Source organism: Abramis brama, assembly GCF_963993115.1.
Source record: "Abramis brama genome assembly, chromosome: 7".
Lineage (NCBI taxonomy): Eukaryota > Metazoa > Chordata > Actinopteri > Cypriniformes > Leuciscidae > Abramis > Abramis brama.
The window spans coordinates 31725386-31749725 of NC_139969.1; the positions used below are offsets into that span (position 1 = coordinate 31725386).

A 24340-nucleotide genomic window follows, 5' to 3' on the forward strand; every position below is an offset into this window, starting at 1 on the left:
CCATAAAAACCTGGCATATCGATATGTTTACATGTCATGTACAGTATTTCTTGCAATTTATTGTAATTGCAACTTCATATCTTGCAATTGCATGTTTATTTCTCATAATGTAACTACATAATACGGTTTGATAATTTATCCCACAATGTGACTTAATTTCTTATATACAATTTTATCTCACAATTACCTTTTCTATTTTTTTACTCCACGGAAATGGGCTTCCATAGAAAACAAACAGAGATGAGAGGAGCAAATTTTATCAAAGCGCAACTGTATTTTATTGAGAAACTTTTATTTGCTCTCAACTGACTCTGTTTTGCATGATAAACTTCACAGGCAATGACACATGAATTTAAAAGCTATCCATAAAAAAAAGGAAATAAACTTCCTCTATATGTCATACCTGCCAAAACAAAACACAAGAATCCACATTTATATGCCATTGCCATAGGATGACAATAATCCTGTGTCAGTTAGAATTAAAATGAACATAACTTAGGAAAATGAATACATATATGATGAATATATTACATTTTAGCCACTGCATTTCAGAAATGATGACAGTATAAATCAGAAAGAGTCAGATTTTTGTGCTTCTGTGTTTAGTGGTAGTGACCGTCCACACATCAAACTCTCTTTTCTGCGTCATTTTTCAACAGACAGTGGTAAAAAAAAACTAAAAAAAAAACATAGGCACACTGGTCAACATGTATTTTTCCTCTCAGAAAAGGCTGCTGTGGATCATTTTCAACTAAATTATTGCATGTAGTACATAGTCAAGTGTTCAGGTAGTACAGACCGCTGTCCAGTCTGTTCGCCACTAATGTTGGGGTTGTACGGGCACTTTGACAGTCTTAATCTCCGCTATATGGGAAGACTTCTGGATGATACAGCTGGTGGTGCTGGGCGCTGCGCTCTCCTTCCCTTGGGCCAGGTTGGTCAGGGCCATGGCGGCGTGGAGCTCTTTCCAGTAAGTCTCATTATTTCCTCCTCCGCCACCTTTACGAGCGCCGCTGTTGCCAAATTGAGAGGAAATGGTTAATGAGGAGTTTTAGCAGTACCTAAAAACCTTATGGTTCATTAGTCAACAGCATTCTTACCTATCGCTCTGGCGCTTGCCACAGTCCAACGTCACTGAAAATACAGTTAGGTGAAATGAGTTATTAACTGGACTTTAAAAAAAGCTACTTTGCTAAAAGTTGGCACATCGTTTCTGCAGCTGATGAAACGTCCCTGAGCTCCTCTCTCCTCATATCGACGGAATGGATGTGTGAACGTGTTTTCACGTGTGCTTGTACATGGGTGAATAAGAGGGTGTTTGCCGAGCTCGGGGAGATTTAAGTGGAGCTCCGCAGTCTGTGCCTACAGCCACATTCATGCGCTCAGGCCAACACAAATGCAATTATGCTTCCCCTGCGCTCTCGAGATGGAAAAAGGATATCTGCTCTGTGTCAGAAACAGACACGTTGTTCCACCACTCTGCAACTGATTTGCATTTTAAAATTATTACACCTTTTCCTTTAGCTATTTAAATGATTCTGAAGTTGCGATAAAGTGCCCCTATTATGCTTTTTTGAATATCACCTTTCATGCAGTGTGTATTATAGCTGTTTGTGAATGTAAAAGGTCTGCAAAGTTTTAAAGAGCATGACAAATAAAGGTATTGTCTCCTAAACGAAAGGATCGATTCTGAACTGAAAATGAGTCATTAGTAATTCTATTCTTACTTCATTTTACACACCTGCGCAACAATGTATCACATTTGCATAATGCCAGCCTATGGGTCTTCATTGGCCGCCCGTGAACAATGTCTACTTTGACCCGCCCTGTAGTTGTAGCTGAGACTGGAAGATTTTGGTTTGTGATGTCGACATGTCGAGAAGACGCTGTTTTCAACGCTGCGAATCCACTTTGCATGCACATCAATTGAGTCCTCATCCTTTTGAAAAGTTAAAATCGATGCCAATGTTACAGTTTGTGTATCAAGTGCTGAGGAAGAGCTTAAAATTCAGATATGGTATGGTTACGTTTTCCGATGCACACTGTAGACCAATCACAACAGACTGAGCTATCTGACCAATCAGAGCAGAGTAGACCAATCACAACAGACTGAGCCATCTGACCAATCAGAGAAGAGTAGACCAATCACAACAGACTGAGCCATCTGACCAATCAGAGAAGAGTAGGCAAATCACAACAGACTGAGGCATCTGACCAATCAGAGCAGAGTAGACCAATCACAACAGACTGAGGCATCTGACCAATCAGAGCAGAGTAGACCAGTCACAACAGACTGAGCCATCTGCCCAATCAGATCAGAGTAGACCAATCACAACAGACTGAGGCATCTGCCCAATCAGAGAAGAGTAGGCCAATCACAACAGACTGAGGCATCTGACCAATCAGAGCAGAGTAGACCAATCACAACAGACTGAGGAATCTGACCAATCAGAGCAGAGTAGACCAATCACAACAGACTGAGCCATCTGACCAATCAGTGCAGAGTAGACCAATCACAACAGACTGAGCCTTCTGACCAACAGAGAAGAGTAGACCAATCACAACAGACTGAGCCATCTGACCAATCAGAGAAGAGTAGACCAATCACAACAGACTGAGCCATCTGCCCAATCAGAGAAGAGTAGGCCAATCACAACAGACTGAGGCATCTGACCAATCAGAGCAGAGTAGACCAATCACAACAGACTGAGGAATCTGACCAATCAGAGCAGAGTAGACCAATCACAACAGACTGAGCCATCTGACCAATCAGAGCAGAGTAGACCAATCACAACAGACTGAGCCATCTGACCAATCAGTGCAGAGTAGACCAATCACAACAGACTGAGCCATCTGACCAATCAGTGCAGAGTAGACCAATCACAACAGACTGAGCCATCTGACCAATCAGTGCAGAGTAGACCAATCACAACAGACTGAGCCTTCTGACCAACAGAGAAGAGTAGACCAATCACAACAGACTGAGCCATCTGACCAATCAGAGAAGAGTAGACCAATCACAACAGACTGACCCATCTGACCAACAGAGAAGAGTAGACCAATCACAACAGACTGAGCCATCTGACCAATCAGAGAAGAGTAGACCAATCACAACAGACTAAGCCATCTGACCAATCAGTGCAGAGTAGACCAATCACAACAGACTGAGCCATCTGACCAATCAGAGAAGAGTAGACCAATCACAACAGACTGAGCCATCTGACCAATCAGTGCAGAGTAGACCAATCACAACAGACTGGGCCATCTGACCAATCAGTGCAGAGTAGACCAATCACAACAGACTGGGCCATCTCAGACCCCAACTTTTCAGACTCTTTGAGAAATGAGGTGATGTGCAATGTATATTATGAGAAAATGAGTGTTTTTTGACCTTGGATGCATGTAAACCTATTGTAGGAGACCTACAAAACAAAATTAGGAGCCTAAAAAATAGCACAATAGGGGCACTTAAAAGGAACAGTTCACCCAACAGGAAAACAAAGATGTCACTCTAGGCATGTTTCTATCTAAAGTTGCGAATTTAACTTTTGCGCAAAATTTGCATTTTGCATAAAACATTTGCGAATAAAGCAGCATTTCCATCCAGCGAGGTGAAGAGAACAAAACCGTCACTTCCTGATAAACTGCCTCAAAATACTGAATAACTGAGAAAAACCTGCAATAGGAGAAGCCACTTTAAACCACTTTTGTTTTGCTGGAAGCTGTTGCAATAGGAGAAGCCACTTTATATAATCATTTTCGTATAGCCTATAATAAATTACTTGTGCCTCTTGAGCACGCAGAAGAAATGCAATAAAAGCGGTCATGTTATCTTGCTTTGGGAGGTGGACGTCTGCTGTTTGGGAACGCAGTCGTGTCAGACAGACTTTGCTCAGGCATTTCAGAATGACCAAAGCAGCATTTCAGAAGCTGGTTGGTCCAGTTTTGCCATCCCATCGCAAAAATGTATTCGGTAAATGTGATTCCGATTATTGATTATGTGGATCTTGTGGTTTCCATCCAGCATTTTTTTTTATGCACTATCCCAAAGTGTGCATAAAATGGATGAAAACATGGATGAAAACATAGCTACTATCTGTCTCAGACTATTATTAGGCGCAGAATGAACAGCTATGGTGTTATATCAGGGAGTATCAGCCTGAGCAAAAAGTCAAACATAACATCTCCATTTAATCTTGTTATTGTCTCATCCATTTATAGACTCAGAGCTAAGAAACTTATATACTTGGAAAGATGATCAAACTTGACCTGAAGGTATTATATTATTAAGGTATTATATATTATATACCTGAAGCCGGAAGAGTGGCATTTTGGAAAAATATGTTGGATTGCTAGTTCTTTCAACTAGAAAACTAGTATTTAATGTAAGAAAACTTACAGAAAATGGTATTTGCAAGTTTTGCGTTCATTTCGTTCTACTCGTGTGACATTCTTTCTTCTTCAACACAAAAGGAGAATTTTTTTTCTATGCAATTGCAATAGATTGGAGACTTAAAGCTTCAAAAAGAATGCAAAAGCATTATAGTAAAAGTCGTTCATAAACCTGTGCTCTATATTCTATGTCTTCTGAAGGCACATTATGTTCGATGTTCGTGAATAAATCTTTTTTTCTGAACCGGATCAACTGAATAATTGCAAAGATCTGACTTATGACCCATCATGCAGAAAGCGCTTCTTCTCTCGTGGACTTTCAGAACGACAAGGGTGGTGAAGTCAATTTTGATCTGTTCTTCAGATAAAGCTTCAAAAGACTTGGAATATAGAGCATGAGTGATATTGACAACCTTTATCACACTTTAATGGTTCTTTATGAAGCTTGAAAACTTCTTTGCAATTGCATGAAACAGAACGACCAGCACATTCTTTAAAATGTCTCCTTTTGTGAAATATGGAGGAAAGAAATATGGGTTTGGAACAGCATGAGGGTAATTAAATGATGACAGAATTTGAATTTTTGAGTTAAGTTTTAGTAACTAGCTGGAAGAAATGAAAGACATAAATATTGACTAAACAACAAACCAGAATTCAACTTCTGTGAGATTTTCTTTGCAGATAAACTACATGGACATTCACAAGCTATTTAATGTTGCCGTCAATGCAAAATGAATGACAGGAAAGATCATATTTGGTTAGATGAGGGAGGACACCTCAAACAAATTGAGATCCATCCATTAAACAATCATGGACATCATATACTTATTTTCCCAGTCATCCTTTGGAATCAGTTTAAATTAATATCGTTCTTTTGTTCTACATAAATCGTGTTGTAATAGTGAAGCTGTCTCTCTTTTCTGCTGAAAGCATCGAGGTTAGTAAAGACAAATCTTTCTTATGGGAGCTATGAGAGGGAAAATTGGACGACAGGCATGAGCACACAAAACGCTATTTTTAATTTTCTTTGCCTAAAACATCTCCAACTCGGATTTCTCAAGCAGTATTGGTGCCAAGAACTACTATAAACCATTAATAAATCATTTGGCTCTGGTTCCTGTGTGCTACTGAATGTCTGTCATCTTTTAACTTCACTTCTATTGTCCACAGATGCTTCGGATTGACTTAACCTAAGAAAAAACACCAGTTCCTCTGGCTAAAAACAGGAAGGCTCTATTAGCCAAAATCAAATTAGCTATAAACTGAGATCAAAATATAAAACAAATATAGAAAAAGGTTGATAAAACTGTGCTGTGTTTTCTTAACAAATCTGTCTCTTAATTGAATTTTAACTGGAAAAAATCAATCTCCTTAACTTCCAAAATATTTCAGATATGTGGCAGGGTAATATTTCCAGCTAGCATGTGCCACATGGTGGTTTTACTCTGGAAAATTCAACAAACTTGCATTTAAAGTCGATGTGAATAGTCGCAACCAATTTTACTTCTGTAATGTTATATATTTTCAAGTAAAACAGGATATTTGATGAGGGAAAAAGATTTTTATCAATCAGGAATTGATTGGATTGAATGCAAAAGCCTGAATGAATGTAGAATTGAGTAGATTGTTTGCACTTAGTTAACATGATCCAATAGCCAAAGTGACCTAAGTGACATCTGCTATTGTTTCAGAAGAAAAAAGATCATGCTATTACCTTATTGGCCGGTTTCACAGACAAGGATTAAGCCTAGTCCCAGACTAAAATGCATTATTGAGCTGTTTTAACTGAAAGGAACTTGCACTGACGTATCTAAGGCCTAATCCTGGCTTACTCTAAGCCTTGTCTGTGAAACTGGGCTTATTATCAAATATTACACAGACAAATACATCCATAATAAGACAAACAACATACATACATAAAGAAAGTAAGTTCTCATTTCAATTTGAACTTTAGTCACTCACCCCAGACAGCAACATAGTGTGAATTCTGTGGATTCCATGAGTACCAGATGCGGGCCGGATCCGGGCCGACACTATGTTGCTGTCTGGGACTGCATCTCCAAATAATTGTAGTCTAAGACAAAAACAAGCCTAATTTTGCTTATTTTGACCCTGTTTTTTTATATCATTGCAGAACTTATTGCCTTGTGGCGATGCCTCTGGCTTTGTGTGAGTTATAATGGCCAAAATACTTGTAAATGTTCCCTTGTCTCCTTTAAAATTTGATCACAAGCTTTTGAGCACCATTCTCACAGCTATCAGTAGCAGAGCATATGATCCGTTCCGAACTACCATTCCGAGTTATGATGTGAAAATATTGACCTTTTTGCTTTATGATATTTATGTGGAAAACCATTTGTTTTTCATCTAAGGGAACTGTTGAGGTCACAGGCTTCACTGATACAATGACATTTCAGCACTGACTGTAAAAATTAATGAAGTAAGTAAAATAATTAAAGCTAATCAAGCAAAAGTTTTACTGTCAATGATGGCATCACAATGGTACAAATCTACAAATGACAGAAACTGAACTGCTACTTTCTTGGAATGAAGGAAACATTCCTGACAGCCTCTGGTTTTACAGTAGCTTTGAGGGAGCAGTTTTGTTATTACTTTATACATTTATTATGGCAGATTAGGAGCAAGATGAAATACCAAAATAACTGCCAAGAAATGACTGAACTGTAATTTTTAAAAACTAAAATTGACTTTTTGTGTCTATTTAGGACATATAAGGAATGCCAGGCAGGATTGTCAGACTGGATGTGAAATAATATACACAAATGAAAGTTAGTGACTAGGGACTGTAAGAAGAATCAGAGCAATAGTCCATACGAATGCAATGTAGTTCTCAAACCTCATTAGTGCATAACGAGCAAATTCAAATTAGGTTATGATTGGTTATGAGACACGAGAATCAGTACTGTTTGGCATGAGTATTGGTGATGACACATTTTTAAGCTGCCATATGAGAATACACTCAGATTTTCAGTGAATAATGATTTTCATCTGTTCCTCACACAAAGCTATCATGAAAGGAGACAGGTCGTATGGATACTATGATGATTCTTATTTTTATTTACCATTCATTTAATTCTATGGAAAAGCGCAGCTTGAACATTCTCCAGAATATCTGTTTTTTATTTTCCATGGAAGAAAAAAATCGAATATTGAAAAAATATTGGTTACTGAATAATAATTTTGGAATGAACTACTTGTTTAACATGGGATTTTGTGGTTTATTCATTACGCAAATTTGCAATGCCAGTCTTTAAACGAGATGTTGCTCTTTGTACTGTATTTCACTGTCAATTTTAATGTCCTAATCATGTTTGGCAAAAGTCAGGACAAAGAGGCATTACAGAAAAGCTTTTCTGTTTTTGCTCTGAACAGGACAGTGTGATCAAAAGTCAATTTAACCCATGTTTCAATTTTGTTGGCAGCTTTTGTCAACAGCTAAACATTTTTGACACTTCCAACATTGTACTGAGCCTAATTTCCTGAACACACGCCTATTTGATCTAAAAGAAGAATTTAAAAACTTAATTTCCACATCAAAAACATATTAATCGTCATAAAGCATGCTATGCTCTGTAGTATTGCATAATGTTATAAATAAACTTATGTTGTTTGCAGTGCATTGCTAGAACGCTAATGTTCATAACAAACACCTGCATGTTTTTATGCACTCATGCAATACTACATCATAAACGAAAAAAAGCAGAGCATTCCTTAATTTTCCCAAAACGGGGCCGTTCCAAAAGGGCACAGAGGCAAAATAAACAGAGCGGTAGAACATTTTGAAATGTTGCGGTGGAATTATGTTAATGATGAATTTGACTCAACTCCTTTGGCAACACTAAAGCATTTGCTTTCATGAGGCATCAGCAGGTGTTCCTACTACGACAGAACAGAGTCCAGGAACGTTCCACTCACCAATCAAACCATACCAAACTGCAGCTTTACATTCAATTTTATTATTATTTCTGATGGGATTCACAAAATCTTTCAATGCATTTGTCTCCATTTCATTTCTTGGTTCCACTTTATTTTGATAGTCCACTTTAGACATTCTACTTACTATAAGTAACTTTGCAACTACATGTCAACTAACTCTCATTAGAGTATTAGCAGGCTGTCAGTAGACTGTTAGGTTATGGTTAGGTGTTAAGGTTCGGGTTAGAATAATAAGTTGACTTGTAGTTGCCAAGTTACTTATAGTCTGTTGGGGGAGCATCAAAATAAAGTGTTAGCAGAAATTAAGCAGACAGTCTACTAATACTCTAATGTGATTTTGTAGTTACAAAGTTACTTATAGTTAGCAGAGTGTCTAAAGTGGACTATCGAAATAAAGTGTTAACCATTTTTTTAATTTACTCAAATTTTGTCCATCTTAAGTTAACACATCAAGTACAGTAACTTGATATTTCAGCAAGTTAGAGCAAACTATGTTGTTCAAAACCTTTGTGAATTTTCGTGGAACACAAAAGGAGAAGTTTAACATAGTGTTGATGCTGCAATTCCCCATACAATGGAATTGAATGGTGACCAGGGCTTGTCAACATCCAAAAAACCAGACTATATCTAAGTACTGTAAAAGTTGTCTATATGACTGTAGTTTATCCCCTTAAGTCCTAAAATAGCTTTGTCAATGAAACAGGCCTTTACATTTCTAGTTCAGTCATAAAACAGAGGGCACAGGCTGATAGGTCCTTTACATGCAATCTGCAAGCAAATGTCATTATCGCATGACTCAAGCTGATTGGCCTTTGCTGATCCTGCAGCCAATGAGATTGCTTGCTAAACGTTTAAATATTCTGGCTCAGTGTTTGCTGTAGGATAGTCCTGCAGTGCGCCAACTGAGTTCCTCTGCAACCCTCCACCTCCCCAGCTCCACCTGCCTAGATCTGTTACAGGATTCATGTACACTCACCTAAAGGATTATTAGGAACACCATACTAATACTGTGTTTGACCCCCTTTCGCCTTCAGAACTGCCTTAATTCTACGTGGCATTGATTCAACAAGGTACTGAAAGCATTCTTTAGAAATGTTGGCCCATATTGATAGGATAGCATCTTGCAGTTGATGGAGATTTGTGGGATGCACATCCAGGGCACGAAGCTCCCGTTCCACCACATCCCAAAGATGCTCTATTGGGTTGAGATTTGGTGACGGTGGGGGCCATTTTAGTACAGTGAACTCATTGTCATGTTCAAGAAACCAATTTGAAATGATTCGAGCTTTGTGACATGGTGCATTATCCTGCTGGAAGTAGCCATCAGAGGATGGGTACATGGTGGTCATAAAGGGATGGACATGGTCAGAAACAATGCTCAGGTAGGCCGTGGCATTTAAACGATGCCCAATTGGCACTAAGGGGCCTAAAGTGTGCCAAGAAAACATCCCCCACACCATTACACCACCACCACCAGCCTTGCACAGTGGTAACAAGGCATGATGGATCCATGTTCTCATTCTGTTTACGCCAAATTCTGACTCTACCATCTGATTCAAATCAAGACTCATCAGACCAGGCAACATTTTTCCAGTCTTCAACTGTCCAATTTTGGTGAGCTCGTGCTCATTGTAGCCTCTTTTTCCTATTTGTAGTGGAGATGAGTGGTACCCGGTGGGGTCTTCTGCTGTTGTAGCCCATCCGCCTCAAGGTTGTGCGTGTTGTGGCTTCACAAATGCTTTGCTGCATACCTCGGTTGTAACGAGTGGTTATTTCAGTCAAAGTTGCTCTTCTATCAGCTTGAATCAGTCGGCCCATTCTCCTCTGACCTCTAGCATCAACAAGGCATTTTCGCCCACAGGACTGCCGCATACTGGATGTTTTTTCCCTTTTCACACCATTCTTTGTAAACCCTAGAAATGGTTGTGCGTGAAAATCCCAGTAACTGAGCAGATTGTGAAATACTCAGACCGGCCTGTCTGGCACCAACAACCATGCCACGCTCAAAATTGCTTAAATCACCTTTCTTTCCCATTCTGACATTCAGTTTGGAGTTCAGGAGATTGTCTTGACCAGGACCACACCCCTAAATGCATTGAAGCAACTGCCATGTGATTGGTTGATTAGATAATTGCATTAATGAGAAATTGAACAGGTGTTCCTAATAATCCTTTAGGTGAGTGTATGTCTATTCATGCAGCAGCAGCAGATCTTCCATACTCACTGCAGCGTGTCTGTGTATCTATTAGCACAGTGCTTCTTAAACCTGTCCTGGGCAACCCCTATCACTGCATATTTTGTATGTCCCTCCCCCTTTAATTACATGCTAAATCTATTCCGAGAGTTGTCATTATTGAAATAGAGCATGAGTTGTGTCGACTAATTTGATGGCGCTCTTTGCTTTAAATATGTAAAAGAGCCGTGTGAATATGATGCCTAACATCTTTTGAAAGTCATACAGGTTTGCAAAGACATGAAATTGATTAAATTATGATAATTTACATTTTTGGGAGAACTATTTCTTTAACCCTATACATACTACAAAAAAGTACAACAGCACAGTTTTGAAAACTTTTGGTTAAATGCACAGCTACTTGCATCAAAATGTATTACTTTTTTTTTTGGACAACCTATATCCTCTTTCCATTCTTACAATTTCGAAGCTTGAAAGTCTGTGACCGCTCTTACCTGTACGGTAGGTGAAGTTTGCCTCAGCTTCTGATGAGGGTGAGAGCAAATCGTCCTCATACTCGTTGGAGCTAAACGATCCGGAATGGTTCCTCTTCCGAGAGTCCATAACTTTTTCCGAGGCCATCACGTGCCGAAGGGAATCATTCAGATAGCGGTTTAGCAAGCTGTTCTTGTATTTTGGTGGAGACACGTAATCATCACAAACCGAGGGGTCTGTACTTCGCCCCACCACTTTGCCTCGGCTGTCCTGAATAACGCTCTTGTGCGTGGGTCTGTTATAGTCTGATTCACTAGCCTGCATCTGTAAAGGATTCTCCCCATCTGTGGAACAACAACACATCAAACTAAAACTTGACATACAAATAAGGTTAAATTACTATATTGATGCTGTGAAGACAAAATGCAGTAACTACACCTTTTGTCAAAACTGAGTTTGACTATGCTTAAATGGATATACAAATCTTGTTTACAGTTTTAGTTATCACAGTTACCGCATTTTGTCAGAACACATCAAAATATGTCTGTAGAATAGGTAAATCTCACACCATCTGATGTTGCGTCATCACTGCTAATGCTGAGTCTCTCAGCGTTGCCTTGTACATATTTGTTGTACAGTTTTATACGTAAAGCCCAGCTCAAGTCAGGCTGTCGAACTGTGTTCTTGAGCCTACGCCTCGCATTCGCAAACCAATTTGAGACCTGAAAAACACGAATGCGTAACTGTTAAATCAGGAACACCTTTTGGTTTATCTTGTCATATTGGCATATTGCCTAACAGTCATATTATTTTCAGTCAATCTAGCTGTTATTCACATACCAATGCATACAATTAAATAATTTATTCCTGCTTTTACAATGGAATATTTCTATCCTTTCGATTTTACTAGGGATGCACCGATATGAAAATATTGGCAGATACCTATAACTCTTTATATTTGAAAGCTGATAACCGATAAGTTGGCCGATAAATATAAATACAAATTTTTATATAATTTTTGAGAGCCTGATTACAAAACAAAAAGTCTCACCATTAAAAGCCATGTCCCAAGCACAGAATTATAATGATGTTCTCATTATAATTTTATGTAGCCTATATGACAGACCTGCACTGCTAATGTTGCACTTATCCGTATTTTCATTTTTGAAGTGATTCCAATCATATTTCAAGCATTTTAAAACCATCAAGGCGAACAGTGAAGTTTCTCAGCTGAAGAAAATAATCCATTATTTATCAGCTTTAATATATCGGCCAAATTTTCAAAGATTTTATTTGGCCAATAATGAAAACATTAAAGCAGCATTATGCAGCTTTGCCGATTTCTTCGCTGTTTTCTCGCTTTTTGCTCGCGGGTTTCTCTACAGAGCTCCCCCTACAGCTTCGGAATAAATATTTGACAACACTGTCATCAAAACTCGTTGGCGACTCGCCCCCCTCCCATCTTCTCCTGCTGGTCCTGTGCATTTGTTTTCAAAAAAGCCGGTAAACGCACGGCGCCATGTCCACTGAGGTATGTATGATACACAGAAGGCTAGCATATAAATGTTTAGATAGTGTATGTGTGCAGTGCCGTAAAGCAGTTCGTTACATCGCGAGACCTGATATCACGCGATACTTTCTGACGCTGTGTTGCAAGGGTGGTTTTTCTTCTCACAGGCGCTCGAGGGGTGCGAGAAGACCACCATTCAACCCGAAAACAGTCATATAACCATTCCAATGACTCTGAAGCTGTTCGGTTAAGATAAAAAAGTTACTTAGTTCACCTTTAAAACTGAAAATATATCGGTCGATACCGATATGGTGGTCGATATATCGTGCATCCCTTAAATTTACAGTTAAAATAGTGTGTCAGCAGCAGAAATAAGGTTGCGGGCAGTGAGTAGAAAGCAGCAAGGTATTTTATGCATTATTCAAGCAACCCATGCTTCAGTTGCAGAAATGTATTGCATCTAGTTACTGTAACAATGTGCATAGTAATGGCTTTGTCAGGATACATTCATTAATTTCAAACCTGTCCTCCCTGAGGTGCTTTACTGTGCCATAAAATATATTGGACCAATAGTTTAAAAATTTCAGATCATCAATGAAAAACATATGTGACCCTGAAGAGTTAAAGAGGGAGGTATTTCAAGGTATTTAGACCGACCTGCTCTGCAGTATCAAAAAACCCTGCTCTATACGAGAGGATTCTGTCTGAGTGTAATATAACTCAATCAAAAGAGATTTCAGTAGACTTCAGAAAGAGACCTGTAGACGTTCATAAGACTGGAAGGGTTACATAAGAATTTCCAGACTTGGCCCTCCATCCATCCATAATCAGATGATGGTTTACAAATGGAAGAAATTCAGTATGATTGTTACTCCTCTGAGTGGTGCTTCAGCAGACTACTAGTGCACTTGATAATTTGTGTGAATTTGCCACCAGTGAAACACTAAAGACGAGGGGAAACCACTAATGTGCCTGTCTCAAAACTGTTCAAGATTATTCCACAGCACTACTGGAACACTGGTTCAGTAAAGATTTAAAAAAATTGCCATAAGTTTGAGCATGCCAACATCAGAACTTCATCCCAGTTGTGAAAAATAATGGTGGGAATTTAACGTTGTGAGGGCTTTTTTGATGCCTCTGGGCTTGGACAGTTTACAATCAGAAGGACTAATGAATTCCAAGATGTACCAAAAAATTCTACAGCAGAACATCAGCACATCTGTCTGTTATGTTAAACTTGATGGTTCATGCAACACAACACTGACCCAAAACACAGAAGCGAACAACAATAAAGAAAGATCTATCCAAGTCAGCGTCATTGAAATTCAGTTTAAATTCTGGAGCGATAAAACAGATCCTTCAAATAAGACACTTTTAAAATACAAATGGTCTGAAAATGTTTAATGCACTTGGGTAGGTGCAGATAAAGAATTTGGTTATGTAACGTTGATATGGCCATGCCTGCAAGACACTTATTATAGGGTTTATGTACTTTTTCCATTCATGCCACTGTTTAAGACCAGCTGTTTTTGCCCAGATTTGACATTAAACAAAAAAATTGTTTATCATATAAAATGAATGCATTTCTATTTTTCAAAATGAGCAAGAACTGCACAGGCCCAACAATCTGCATAATTGTTAGAATGACATGATCTCTGTTTAATAAATTAGTTATTATAAATTACAGTTAGAGTTATTTTTATAAATAACAGAAGAAGATCAATAATACTTATATTATATATTAGTATTAAAAAGTGACAGATGAATTTGCACAAAAGAGTTTGATTGGCTGAGTGGTCTTTAAAGTTACCATTAAATCAAAATGGACAGTTCTTTGTTTTTTTTTAAAGCTACACTGTGTAATTTTTTAAAGTTGATTCTTAGCAAAAAACACTTTGTTCTTTCAAAATATGTGCTCATTAATGTGTAATTACTTCTACCAACTAATCAAGTATTCTCGTAAGCGTAGAATCTGCCATTTAGAATACAAACGAGCGAGTCGCTCGAATGGCGGCAGCCATGTTGCGCCTCCATCTTGAAAATACATTAGCCAAAGAGGGACATACCTGGAAATTCAAGCTTCGCCTTTCGCGTTTTTACACAGTGGCACCGTGACGAATGCGAGGGGGAGATTACTCACGACTGCCGGCAGATTTGAAATACGGCCACCGTAGGAGTTAAAACGCCCTCGGAATGGGAGGGGCTAGAAAGTAATATTCAGTTGGTAGTCATAAACAATTTCAACGCTAGATGGGAGAAAATCCTACACAGTGTAGCTTTAAATATTGCAGTATTTATTATAAATGATTTATCAGTGCTCGTCATAACTTTTTTTAATTTTTTTTTCATGTGTCCTCATAAATTTTAATCAAAATAACTTCCCCTTCCTCTTGCAGCTCATCTCTTCTCTTTTCTGATGACGTGTTTACTGATGTGAGGGCGGGACAACCTGTCACTCACATGAGATCGACCAATAGCAAACCACAACCAACCAATGACCCAATCGATTTCCCATGGACAAAATCAAGTCCCGCCCTACTTTTTTTCTAGTTTGAGAAGCCGTTTCTCTTGGATATACATCACAAAATGGAACTTCTGCTTCATGTTGACTTTAATGTCGACTTTAATGTCAAATACAAAAGATATGGGAAGTGTTTTCTCATCCCTAATCCCATTGTATTTGTCAATTCTAACTATGCATTTTATGCTTATATTATACAGGCAGTTGCGAGTTATTTTTTGCATTAGCATTGTTTTAATTCAGAACAGATCTGCTACCCATTTTTGGGCTGTAATCCACCAGTGGCTGCAAATCAATGGCATTGTACATTTTTGTGTATGTTGTTTGTTCAAAATGTATTAATAAGACTATTAAGATCAGAAAACATTTCACATCTGTACTTCTACATTCTGTAAATTCCTGTTTTTGTCATAGCATATAGCGATCCTCCTTATCTGATGGGATCTGTGTGCTTGTTTTGACCCTCACCTGGACCAGGGTCATGTGGGAGCCCAAAGCAAGCAGTATCTTCTCAGTTTTGGTGGGGTAAGGGTTGTCCCGGTGCTTATAGAGCCACTGCTTCAGCGGTCGAGCCATATCCTGCAGGGCCTGACGTTTGTGTCGAACCTTCCCTCCGCTGCTCAGGAAAAACAACACGGAGAGGCAAGGATGCAATTTTAGATTCCAGATTGGCTGAGGTTAAATGTAAAAGTTTACGGCAATGTCAGTGGAGGAAACAATTCATTATACATTACACATATGTGACCCTGGACCACAAAACCAGTCATAAGTCGCACGGGTATTTGTTAACAAAACGTTGTATATGTCAAAATTATTGATTTTTCTTTTATGCCAAAAATCATTAGGATATTAAGTAAAGATCATGATCCATGAAGATAATTTCCTACCTTAAATATATACAAAATGTATTTTTGTGAGTGATGCAGCAAAATCGGCAACAGAAATGTACAACTTTAAAGGCGATTTTTTTGCATCCTCAGATTCCAGATTTTCAAATAGTCGTATCTCGGCCAAATATTGTCCTATCCTAACAAACCATACATCAATGGAAAGCTTATTTATTCAGAAAACTCAATTTAAAAAATGACCCATAAGACTGGTTTTGTGGTCCAGGGTCACATATTGTTAATTTCTATTAAAAGCCAACAGTTATCTGTAACCATCTGTTATGCAATTTCACAGCAAATTCAGGGAATATACATCATTAGTCATCTTTACCACAAGTCTCTTAAAGAGATGCAAGCTGACTTTTTAACTCAACAAATAATTTATCGCTTAACAAATAATTTTCCACCTCAATTACTTTGCTGATTTTATAATGATTCTTTGGAATCTTTTCATGCAAAACTAGCTAACAAAAATGACTTTTAATGGGAGATACAGTTGCTTTTAGAGCCTTTAGTTTTGACAAACCGTCAACAAAGCATCCATTCCACTCACCACACTATATTAACACAAATTATTGCGCTGTCAGTGCATAATCCAAACATTTTACATGACTGGTAAGAGACCAGTGATATTGTAAACAAAGTGCAGAGCATTGCTGCTCAAAGTAATGAACCATTTGAAAGAAAATAGTCGATGTCCAATTAGATGATGTAAATATTCAGAACCGAGACAATCAGCAGTAGATGTCACTGTGGACCAAGTATGTGTAACATTCCTATTTTTAGTATAGTATAGTATAGTATAGTATAGTATAGTATAGTATAGTATAGTATAGTGATGCCTGACTGGTCATAATAAATATGTAACAGAAAGAAAATGTATGAGTTTGAGGAGCACATCTCTGTTATTTTTCCATGATAGTATCCTTGTAATAAGTAGCCTACAAAGATAAGAAATATCTCACTTCCAGTGAGGATGTAAGCTATATTGTACTGCTTTCCTACACTGTAAAAAAAAATTATATGATCAATAAATTATGACAACGTTTTTACATTGCTTTACAATTTTCAACTTTTTTTTATAAGTTATACAAGATTCAACTCGTTTTTAAGTCAGTTTAATGTAATTTAAGTTGGTTGTACTTAAAAATTACAGTGTTTAAATTGAAGAAAAACAAACAAACATACAAACCACCAACTTGTGCAATTGAAATATTCAATATCGTCATCATTTTGCCTCGTTCTCATAATGACACTTACAACAGAGATAACACTTGCGTTTTTCCACAACGTCTTTTAAATATGAAAAGTATAAATAAACATTAATTGTTCACGAATATTTACTTATCCATATGGAGTGGGGGAAGTGTCCATTAGCTACAGTAACGCTACATTAACTAATAGTGAATCACATTTCAGACATTTTAGACTGTTTCATGCATGGTCATTTTGTGTAATGGAGCACATACATACCCATTTCGTCTGTGTTTGAGAGCTTCGGTGTCATCCATCACTTTGTAGCTTGTCAGTAAATCTGAATGTTGTCCATCAATTACCTCTAAATAGCTCCTACTGGTTCTCTCCACATTCTGCTCGGTCTCCTCAAAACGCAACCGATCAAACTTACTGAAGACTGTCGTGTTCATCGCTGCTCGCCATGAAGTGCCATGTGCCAAATGACAATGTAGAGCTCTCCAAAAGTCTGTCCAGGAAAATGTCCTTATACTGTTATAATGGCCCTGTGAACGCACCGGTTGTTATTTGAAATATCTTTCTCCTGATTTAAAACAGAAAATCCTATATTTAGGCTGTAGGCTAATTAACTGAGCACATTTAACATAAATATCAATAATGCTTTGAACAATTAAGGCTATTTAGGAAATAAATCAATTAAGACCAAATTATTTAAAGTGTAAAAAATAACTTGAACAGCCCACTTAGGCTATATTATATACGAGCACAATAGCAACTGTAATTGTTTAAAAATATAAAAGCACTTACAAAGTTCTCTTGTTTGTCGCTAAAACACTATAATTTGCGTGTCTTCCATCCCTTCTGCTGATATTCAACAGCACTGCGCTCAGCAACTGCGGCTCTCCACTATATCAGCCCAACACTAGAGGGTTTCATTCACACCCCGGAACGTGAATACAGCGCGAATCTCGTCTTTCCCAAAAGAGCCCAGGCAGGGGCTCGATCGTGTCCGTGCTGCTACTGTGTCTGGCTGGAAGCGGGACTGGATCGTCTCCAGTTGAGTTCTCATGTAGCCTCCTTACTTTACGGATAACTCTTTATAGGTACGTTGGCGAGGCTTAGCTCAGCACCCTTGGGAACTTTTGGTTTAAAGCGAAAAGGCAAACGGGCGCTTTTTTATCTGAATGTTTCATGCTCATATGGTGAAAACAGGCTATAGAACAACTTCAAGAAAACAAATTGAAAAAATGAAACCCACCCATATATAGGCTAGTGTAAAAAAAAATTACATAGGCTAAACTGATTTAGTTTGTGAATGATAGGTTACACATACCATTCAGAGTTATCTTAATCTGTAGTCAATAATTGTATTCCTTAAAAATCATCTTTAATCACATAAATTACAAATTTAAACGGGTTTTCCTTGATTTTTTTTTTTTTGTCTTAAAAAAAGACTTAAAAAAGCTTTAATGTAACTTTACACCCTTGCCTCATTTGGTATATGTGGTTCTATGAATATGCAAACTAGCCCCGCCTCCACTCACTCACACCAGCTCAGAGATCCACTCATTGATGATCACACGTTGACACGATTGGTTACAAGGTAGTTTGTGACGTCAGAAACACTTGAGACTGTCTTTGGTTCACTGCAGTTTTAAAGAGAAAATACTCAGCAATGGTTTTGACTTATGAATTTGCACATGGTTGGTTTGTCTTAAAGCACATTAAAAACACCACAAAGACATATAAACAAAACTTGATTTTCACCACAGGAGACTTTGAGTTTATTTGGGGGTTATTTAGCGGTTATGGCTGAATAATTATATGGCTGATAGTTTTTAGCTGAACAGTATGGCAAGCCGTTTTGACTTTTATTCATTTCCAGGATATTAATTCTTGATATCAGGAATTTAATTTGCACTAGTAAAAATGTTTATTCTTGGTATCAACAAGATATCACTCGCAGAAATACGAATTCTTGATATCAAGAACTGAATTTGAGTGACTTTTAACAATGAAAAATACAATTAGGCCTACAGATATCAAGAATTATAGTTTTTACTAGTTGAAATTTAATTCTTGATATATTGAATTCGTATTTCTGCGAGTTGACGTCATAGTTGATATAAAAAAAAAATACGTTTTTACTAGAGGAAAATGTAATTCCTGTTATCAAAAATCACCATTGTCACTATCTAACTCCTGATATCAAGAATAAGCATTTTAACTAGTGAAAACTGAATTGTTGATATAAAGAATCCATATCCTGGGAATGAATAAAAGTCAAATGGCTTGTCATAGTATGGACTGTATCCCGAACATCACATGAACAAACATGAAAACCAGCTCTCATCGCAATCGCTTGTCAACAGCAGTATACGAACCGACGGTGATATGTTTTAGCGAGGTCCCAGGGGCATGCGCCCTCGTGAGGTTTAATTATTTGTTTACGTATTTATTTATTTTTGAAAATTGGTCTTTTGTGGTATTATGCAAAGTTGGTTGATAACATAACTGCAATAAAGTTATAGTAGTTAACAATTACTTGCTTATATAGGATAGTCCTAGGATGTATTTTCTATAATTTAAGCACCTGGACAGGGGTTGCACCAGCCGTTCGTAAGTTCTTTCTTAAACTGGAACGTAAAGTCCACACTAGAGGCTTAGTAACTACTAGCTAGTTTGTAACTAACTCTGTACTTCCGTTGCACCATTTGTTCGTAAGGCAGAATATAGCTATTCTGTCGTAAGCTCCATAGACAGTAAAAGCTCTCCGTAAAGTAATGCGTAGTCGCATAATATGACGTTTACCCTCAATGATCTAATAGCAGCGTTCAAATACGTGAGCAGAAGATGTGTTGATACTGTGAATTTCAGTTTATCCTTGCCTCACATAACTAACGCTAAAAATATGTTTCCATTAAATACGATACTTAATCACGAATAACATAATAAGTGTTTTTATATGTAAATAACATTCAGATATCGTATTTGAAATGAAATTAATAAGGATAAATAAATAAGTACTGATACAAAAAAACAAAAAAAACATAGAAATGACATTTATTGATTATGACTGATTTTATTTGACATGCACAACACGGACCAATGGGACAGATGCCGCTAACAAAGTTATCTATTCACATAATGTTCTCTCTCTTAAAATGTAAGTGAGTGTAAATGTCAGCATTATCATATATGTCTTAAAAATGTAAGTAGGCCTATGTCAGGTAAAACAAGAACTTACTGATGCAGTTCAATCTGTTCCAATCATTACTCCTGATCGAAGGCTTCCTTAAATATTTAGTTTATACGTAGAGTTATGCTTTAACTACCTTTAATGGCGCAACGGAAAAATATTTAGTAGAGCATGGGAAGTCAAACTACCTTGACTTAAAATGTTCTTATATTGAAACGGTTTATTTCCTACTCCTTAACGGCTATGTCATCTCTTGGAATATCTGAAGGCCAGGTCTTTTTCTGTCAGTCATCATAGAACACATTTTACTCTTGGGGAAAAACTGTTTGTTTGGCCAATAGTTCAAGAAGGTCCAGACTTTAAAGCTCTCAATTCTAACTTGTACTTGCCCTTATGAAAATGTACCATAGTTCTTGTAATTGTTTAGCATATAGCATTTGTTACAATAAGACTATATTACAGGTAAGACCATTGATGGCTCCTCATTGCCATGCTTATAGGCCAATGTTGACTTTTTTTTAAATCTTTTTTTTTATTAATCCAAAGCATTTATTATGAAAAATATCAGCTTACACATTTAGAATCTATAGCTACAACATGCCACAGTTGTAATATAAATCTATAGTGAAAAATCTATTCCATTAACAGATTATCTATTATAAATTCTACAAGTTAGTCAAAATGTACCACAATAAATAGGCCTATAAAACGTGATAAATTCTAGTAAAGGTGGTCGTGAGTGTATAGTTAAAAAATATTTCTAATGTTTGTTGGTGCAAGATATTGTCTCCTCTTTTCCTCAGTCGTTTTAGTTTATGTGGCTGTTTTAGATCATGTTTGACTTTCTCCATAGCATTTTAAAGCAGTAAATTCTCAATAGAATTCAAATAGGTCACACATTTTCTCATCAGCTTGACGATTGGAACGGCTTGCGCAAATCTCATCACTCTTTTGGAGCGCGCTCAGGCCTAAAACCAACTTTTTGCCACACCTGCCAATGGCCGGTGACTTGAGAAAATGTAGCAGCCATAAATATCTTATACCGGCCATGAAACTGTTTTTGGAAGAACAGGCACAGTAATGACACCAAAACTTTAGATACCAGTGAAAATTACCACAGCTAAAACTACTAGCCTAACTAATATAGTCAGTCAATATAGTTATAACTGATTATTACATGGCTTGGTTGAATTCTAATGTAGAATGTGGTCTGTTATTTCTTGATAACAGACCGCTGCTAAGTATAACACACCGTTGCCATGAAAAACAGAGTGTTGCTATGGACGCGGAACGGACTATTTTCTTTAGCGGAAGCAATACAATCGTTTTTAAATCAATAAACTCCTTTTTAAATCAATATTTTGTGTCAAATTATTGATTTATTTGGAAGGTAGCCATGTAATAAGCGGGATAATGTAGAGCGAGGCGGTTGTTTTAGCGAATACAACCCCTTCAGGCTGATTCAAGACCCCTCCGCTTCACGTCGGTGTCCTGATCAGCCTGTTGGGGTTGTTATTCGCTATAACCGCCTCGCTCTACATTATCCCTTACCTAGTAAACAGTAAGTAATAAACAAATAATCAAATTACAAGCAAAAGCACAAATAAATGCAAATGTAAAATAACACTGCATATAGACTTCACTGTATGAATTAAACATCCTTATTAATTAATCCTAATTAAAATTACAAATGTTATTCTGTCGAGAGCAGTGTGTCAGGTAACTCAGATAAATTGAGGACTCAATAGCGGTGACAAACGTGAAAAGTTTATTAGTAAACTTTGTAAAGTTTATCACCATATGATTCACCAACTTTGTAAAGAATCACCATATGATTCTCAGGAAATTCTCAGGAAATTAGCACAGGACGACCACAGAAAGACGGGCCCCGAGTCCAGCAAGCGAGAAAACTCCTCGTCTTAGGTTCCTGAGCACAAATAAAAAAAATTGCATTTACTTTTGCCTGTTCTTTTGCGTTTACTTTCTCAACTATTTATGTTCACTTAAGACATAACCATCTATGTTTAATAGGATACTCACTATTTTTTTACGTCATTTTGTGTCAATTTGTCCGTTCAAGTGCAAGAAGATGTGAAAGAGCTCAGTTTAGTATTCGCACTTTAATATGTAAACTACGCGTAAACTACACGTTGATTGCATTGATTGTAGTTTACGTGTTAAAATTCACGTGTTTTTGAGCTTCTTTGCTTTACACGCAAAATGAGCTGAAATGAGCTCCCTTTTGCATCTTCTTTAGGTTGAATATTTAACTTGTCAAGGCTCAAACTTTCGTGATGATGCAGCACTGGCCCGTCAACTGTTTCATATACTCGCCAACGCCAATTTTTACTTGCAATTGGCGCTTAGCGAGCGTTAATTTTAGGCCCTGAAGCGCTCTGCCGAAGCAGGCCCAGATTTTACTCAGGACTCCATTGATCAAATTTCTGTTATGATGATTTGCAGCTAGATTTGATACATTTAACACATTAGCCTCAAAATTAACTCTGAATAAAAACATTTTTATGACAACATATATATTTTTTAAAGTGCATATAATTATGGTTATGGATAACTTTTCACTCCCACTCAAATCTGAGCACAGATGTTCTCACATAGGGGTGTTTTAGTTCAAGCTTTTGTAATCACAAAGAGCATCCCCACATGACACCTTAAAGCAGACAGCACATTCCTCTCCAGTAGCCCAGGCACATAACACGGCAACACACGCCATAAATTCCTTTCCCTCAGAGATAGCCTCACTACCACATTTGTTGATACTAGCTACACGCAGCCCCCTTTTCACAGAGGAAAACACAAAAAAAGAAGGAACACGTTAAGGTCGAGTTGTTCGCTTAAGTTGCACAACACTGCAAATGTTAAAATCTTCCCACATGAAAGGCACAGGTTGAGTTCCCACATGTTTATCTGCTCTTTTTCGCATGAAGGAAGTATGCTTATGCTCAGAGCTTGTTTTTAAAGATGTTTTAGATTTTATGGAATTGCACAAAAATAGTTAAAACATAGAACTATAGGATGTACTGTTATATGTGCACTTCCTGATTCCTTTGCTCTAATAAGTGTATTTGTTGACATACTATTGAGTAATTCTAGTTTTGCGTGTCAGTCAAAAATTACCAATTTTTTATTTATTTTTTTTGTCAATGAAATGAATGTAGCCTACTATATTTTAGTTTGATAATGTTTTTTTTTAATATTTTGTATTTTTAGGGGATTTTTTATACTAAATTATATTTACACTGTATTTATAATCCATTTATTCCCTTTTTGAGCATAGAACTTCAAATTAAATTTCCAACTTAAACTGTCGTAAATCTTGAATGCTTTAGGGCACATACTTAAGCTTCAAAGACGACACTTGGCAGATTATTGCTTGAGTGAAAAAAGTTTAAAAAAGTGAGCTTACAAAAAGTAACAGAATTTTATATAAAATATTTACAAAATCACGTTTTACTCTAAAACTGCAAGAAAATCAAAGCCATAAAACTAAACAAGTTGTGTTCCAAATTTGAGCTTGATATCTCAAAAAATGAGCTTTCAGTAAGATTTTCTGGCTGCAGTGCCAAAGGTTTTCACTAGATAAATTTAGTCTCCCATTCATTTCCAGTGCGGCCATTTTCACGTCCATGATTTTTCTTTGTGTTCACAAAGCAATTGCCAAAACCTTTAACAAGTTTTGTACCATTCCAAAGAAGTAAAAAATTCAAAGAAAACAAAACGTAAAATTTTTCGGTCAAAGATGACCGAAGAGCACCAGAGGGTAATGAAGTCTTTCAATGAGAATATGGTTATGAAGCTGTAAAATTCATTGCAAAAACAGCTGCAGTTTCTTCACAGGCTCCAATGAAAAAGCATTGGGCAACTTGAGATTACTGCAATATACTACCAATTAGAGCAAATCTGAAACCACAAACACCACAGCCACAAATGCTCTGCGACACACAATAAAATGAGCACGGCCCAGAGAGACGTACGGTATGACTGTAAATGACAA

General features: G+C 37.3%; 1 protein-coding gene across 1 annotated transcript; it reads right to left on the bottom strand.

Annotated features, from left to right (window-relative positions):
* Positions 1-83: 83 nt before the first annotated feature.
* On the bottom strand, positions 84-18036 carry mkxb (mohawk homeobox b). The gene is made up of 7 exons (XM_084120942.1): positions 17937-18036; positions 17409-17674; positions 15517-15664; positions 11586-11739; positions 11038-11361; positions 1101-1134; positions 84-1013 (listed from the first exon to the last, which is right to left on the bottom strand). The coding sequence occupies exons 2-7, from the start codon at positions 17579-17581 to the stop codon at positions 821-823; spliced, it is 1026 nt and encodes a 341-aa protein (XP_083977068.1). The 5' UTR covers positions 17582-17674; positions 17937-18036; the 3' UTR covers positions 84-820.
* Between the last annotated feature and the right edge of the window lie 6304 nt (positions 18037-24340).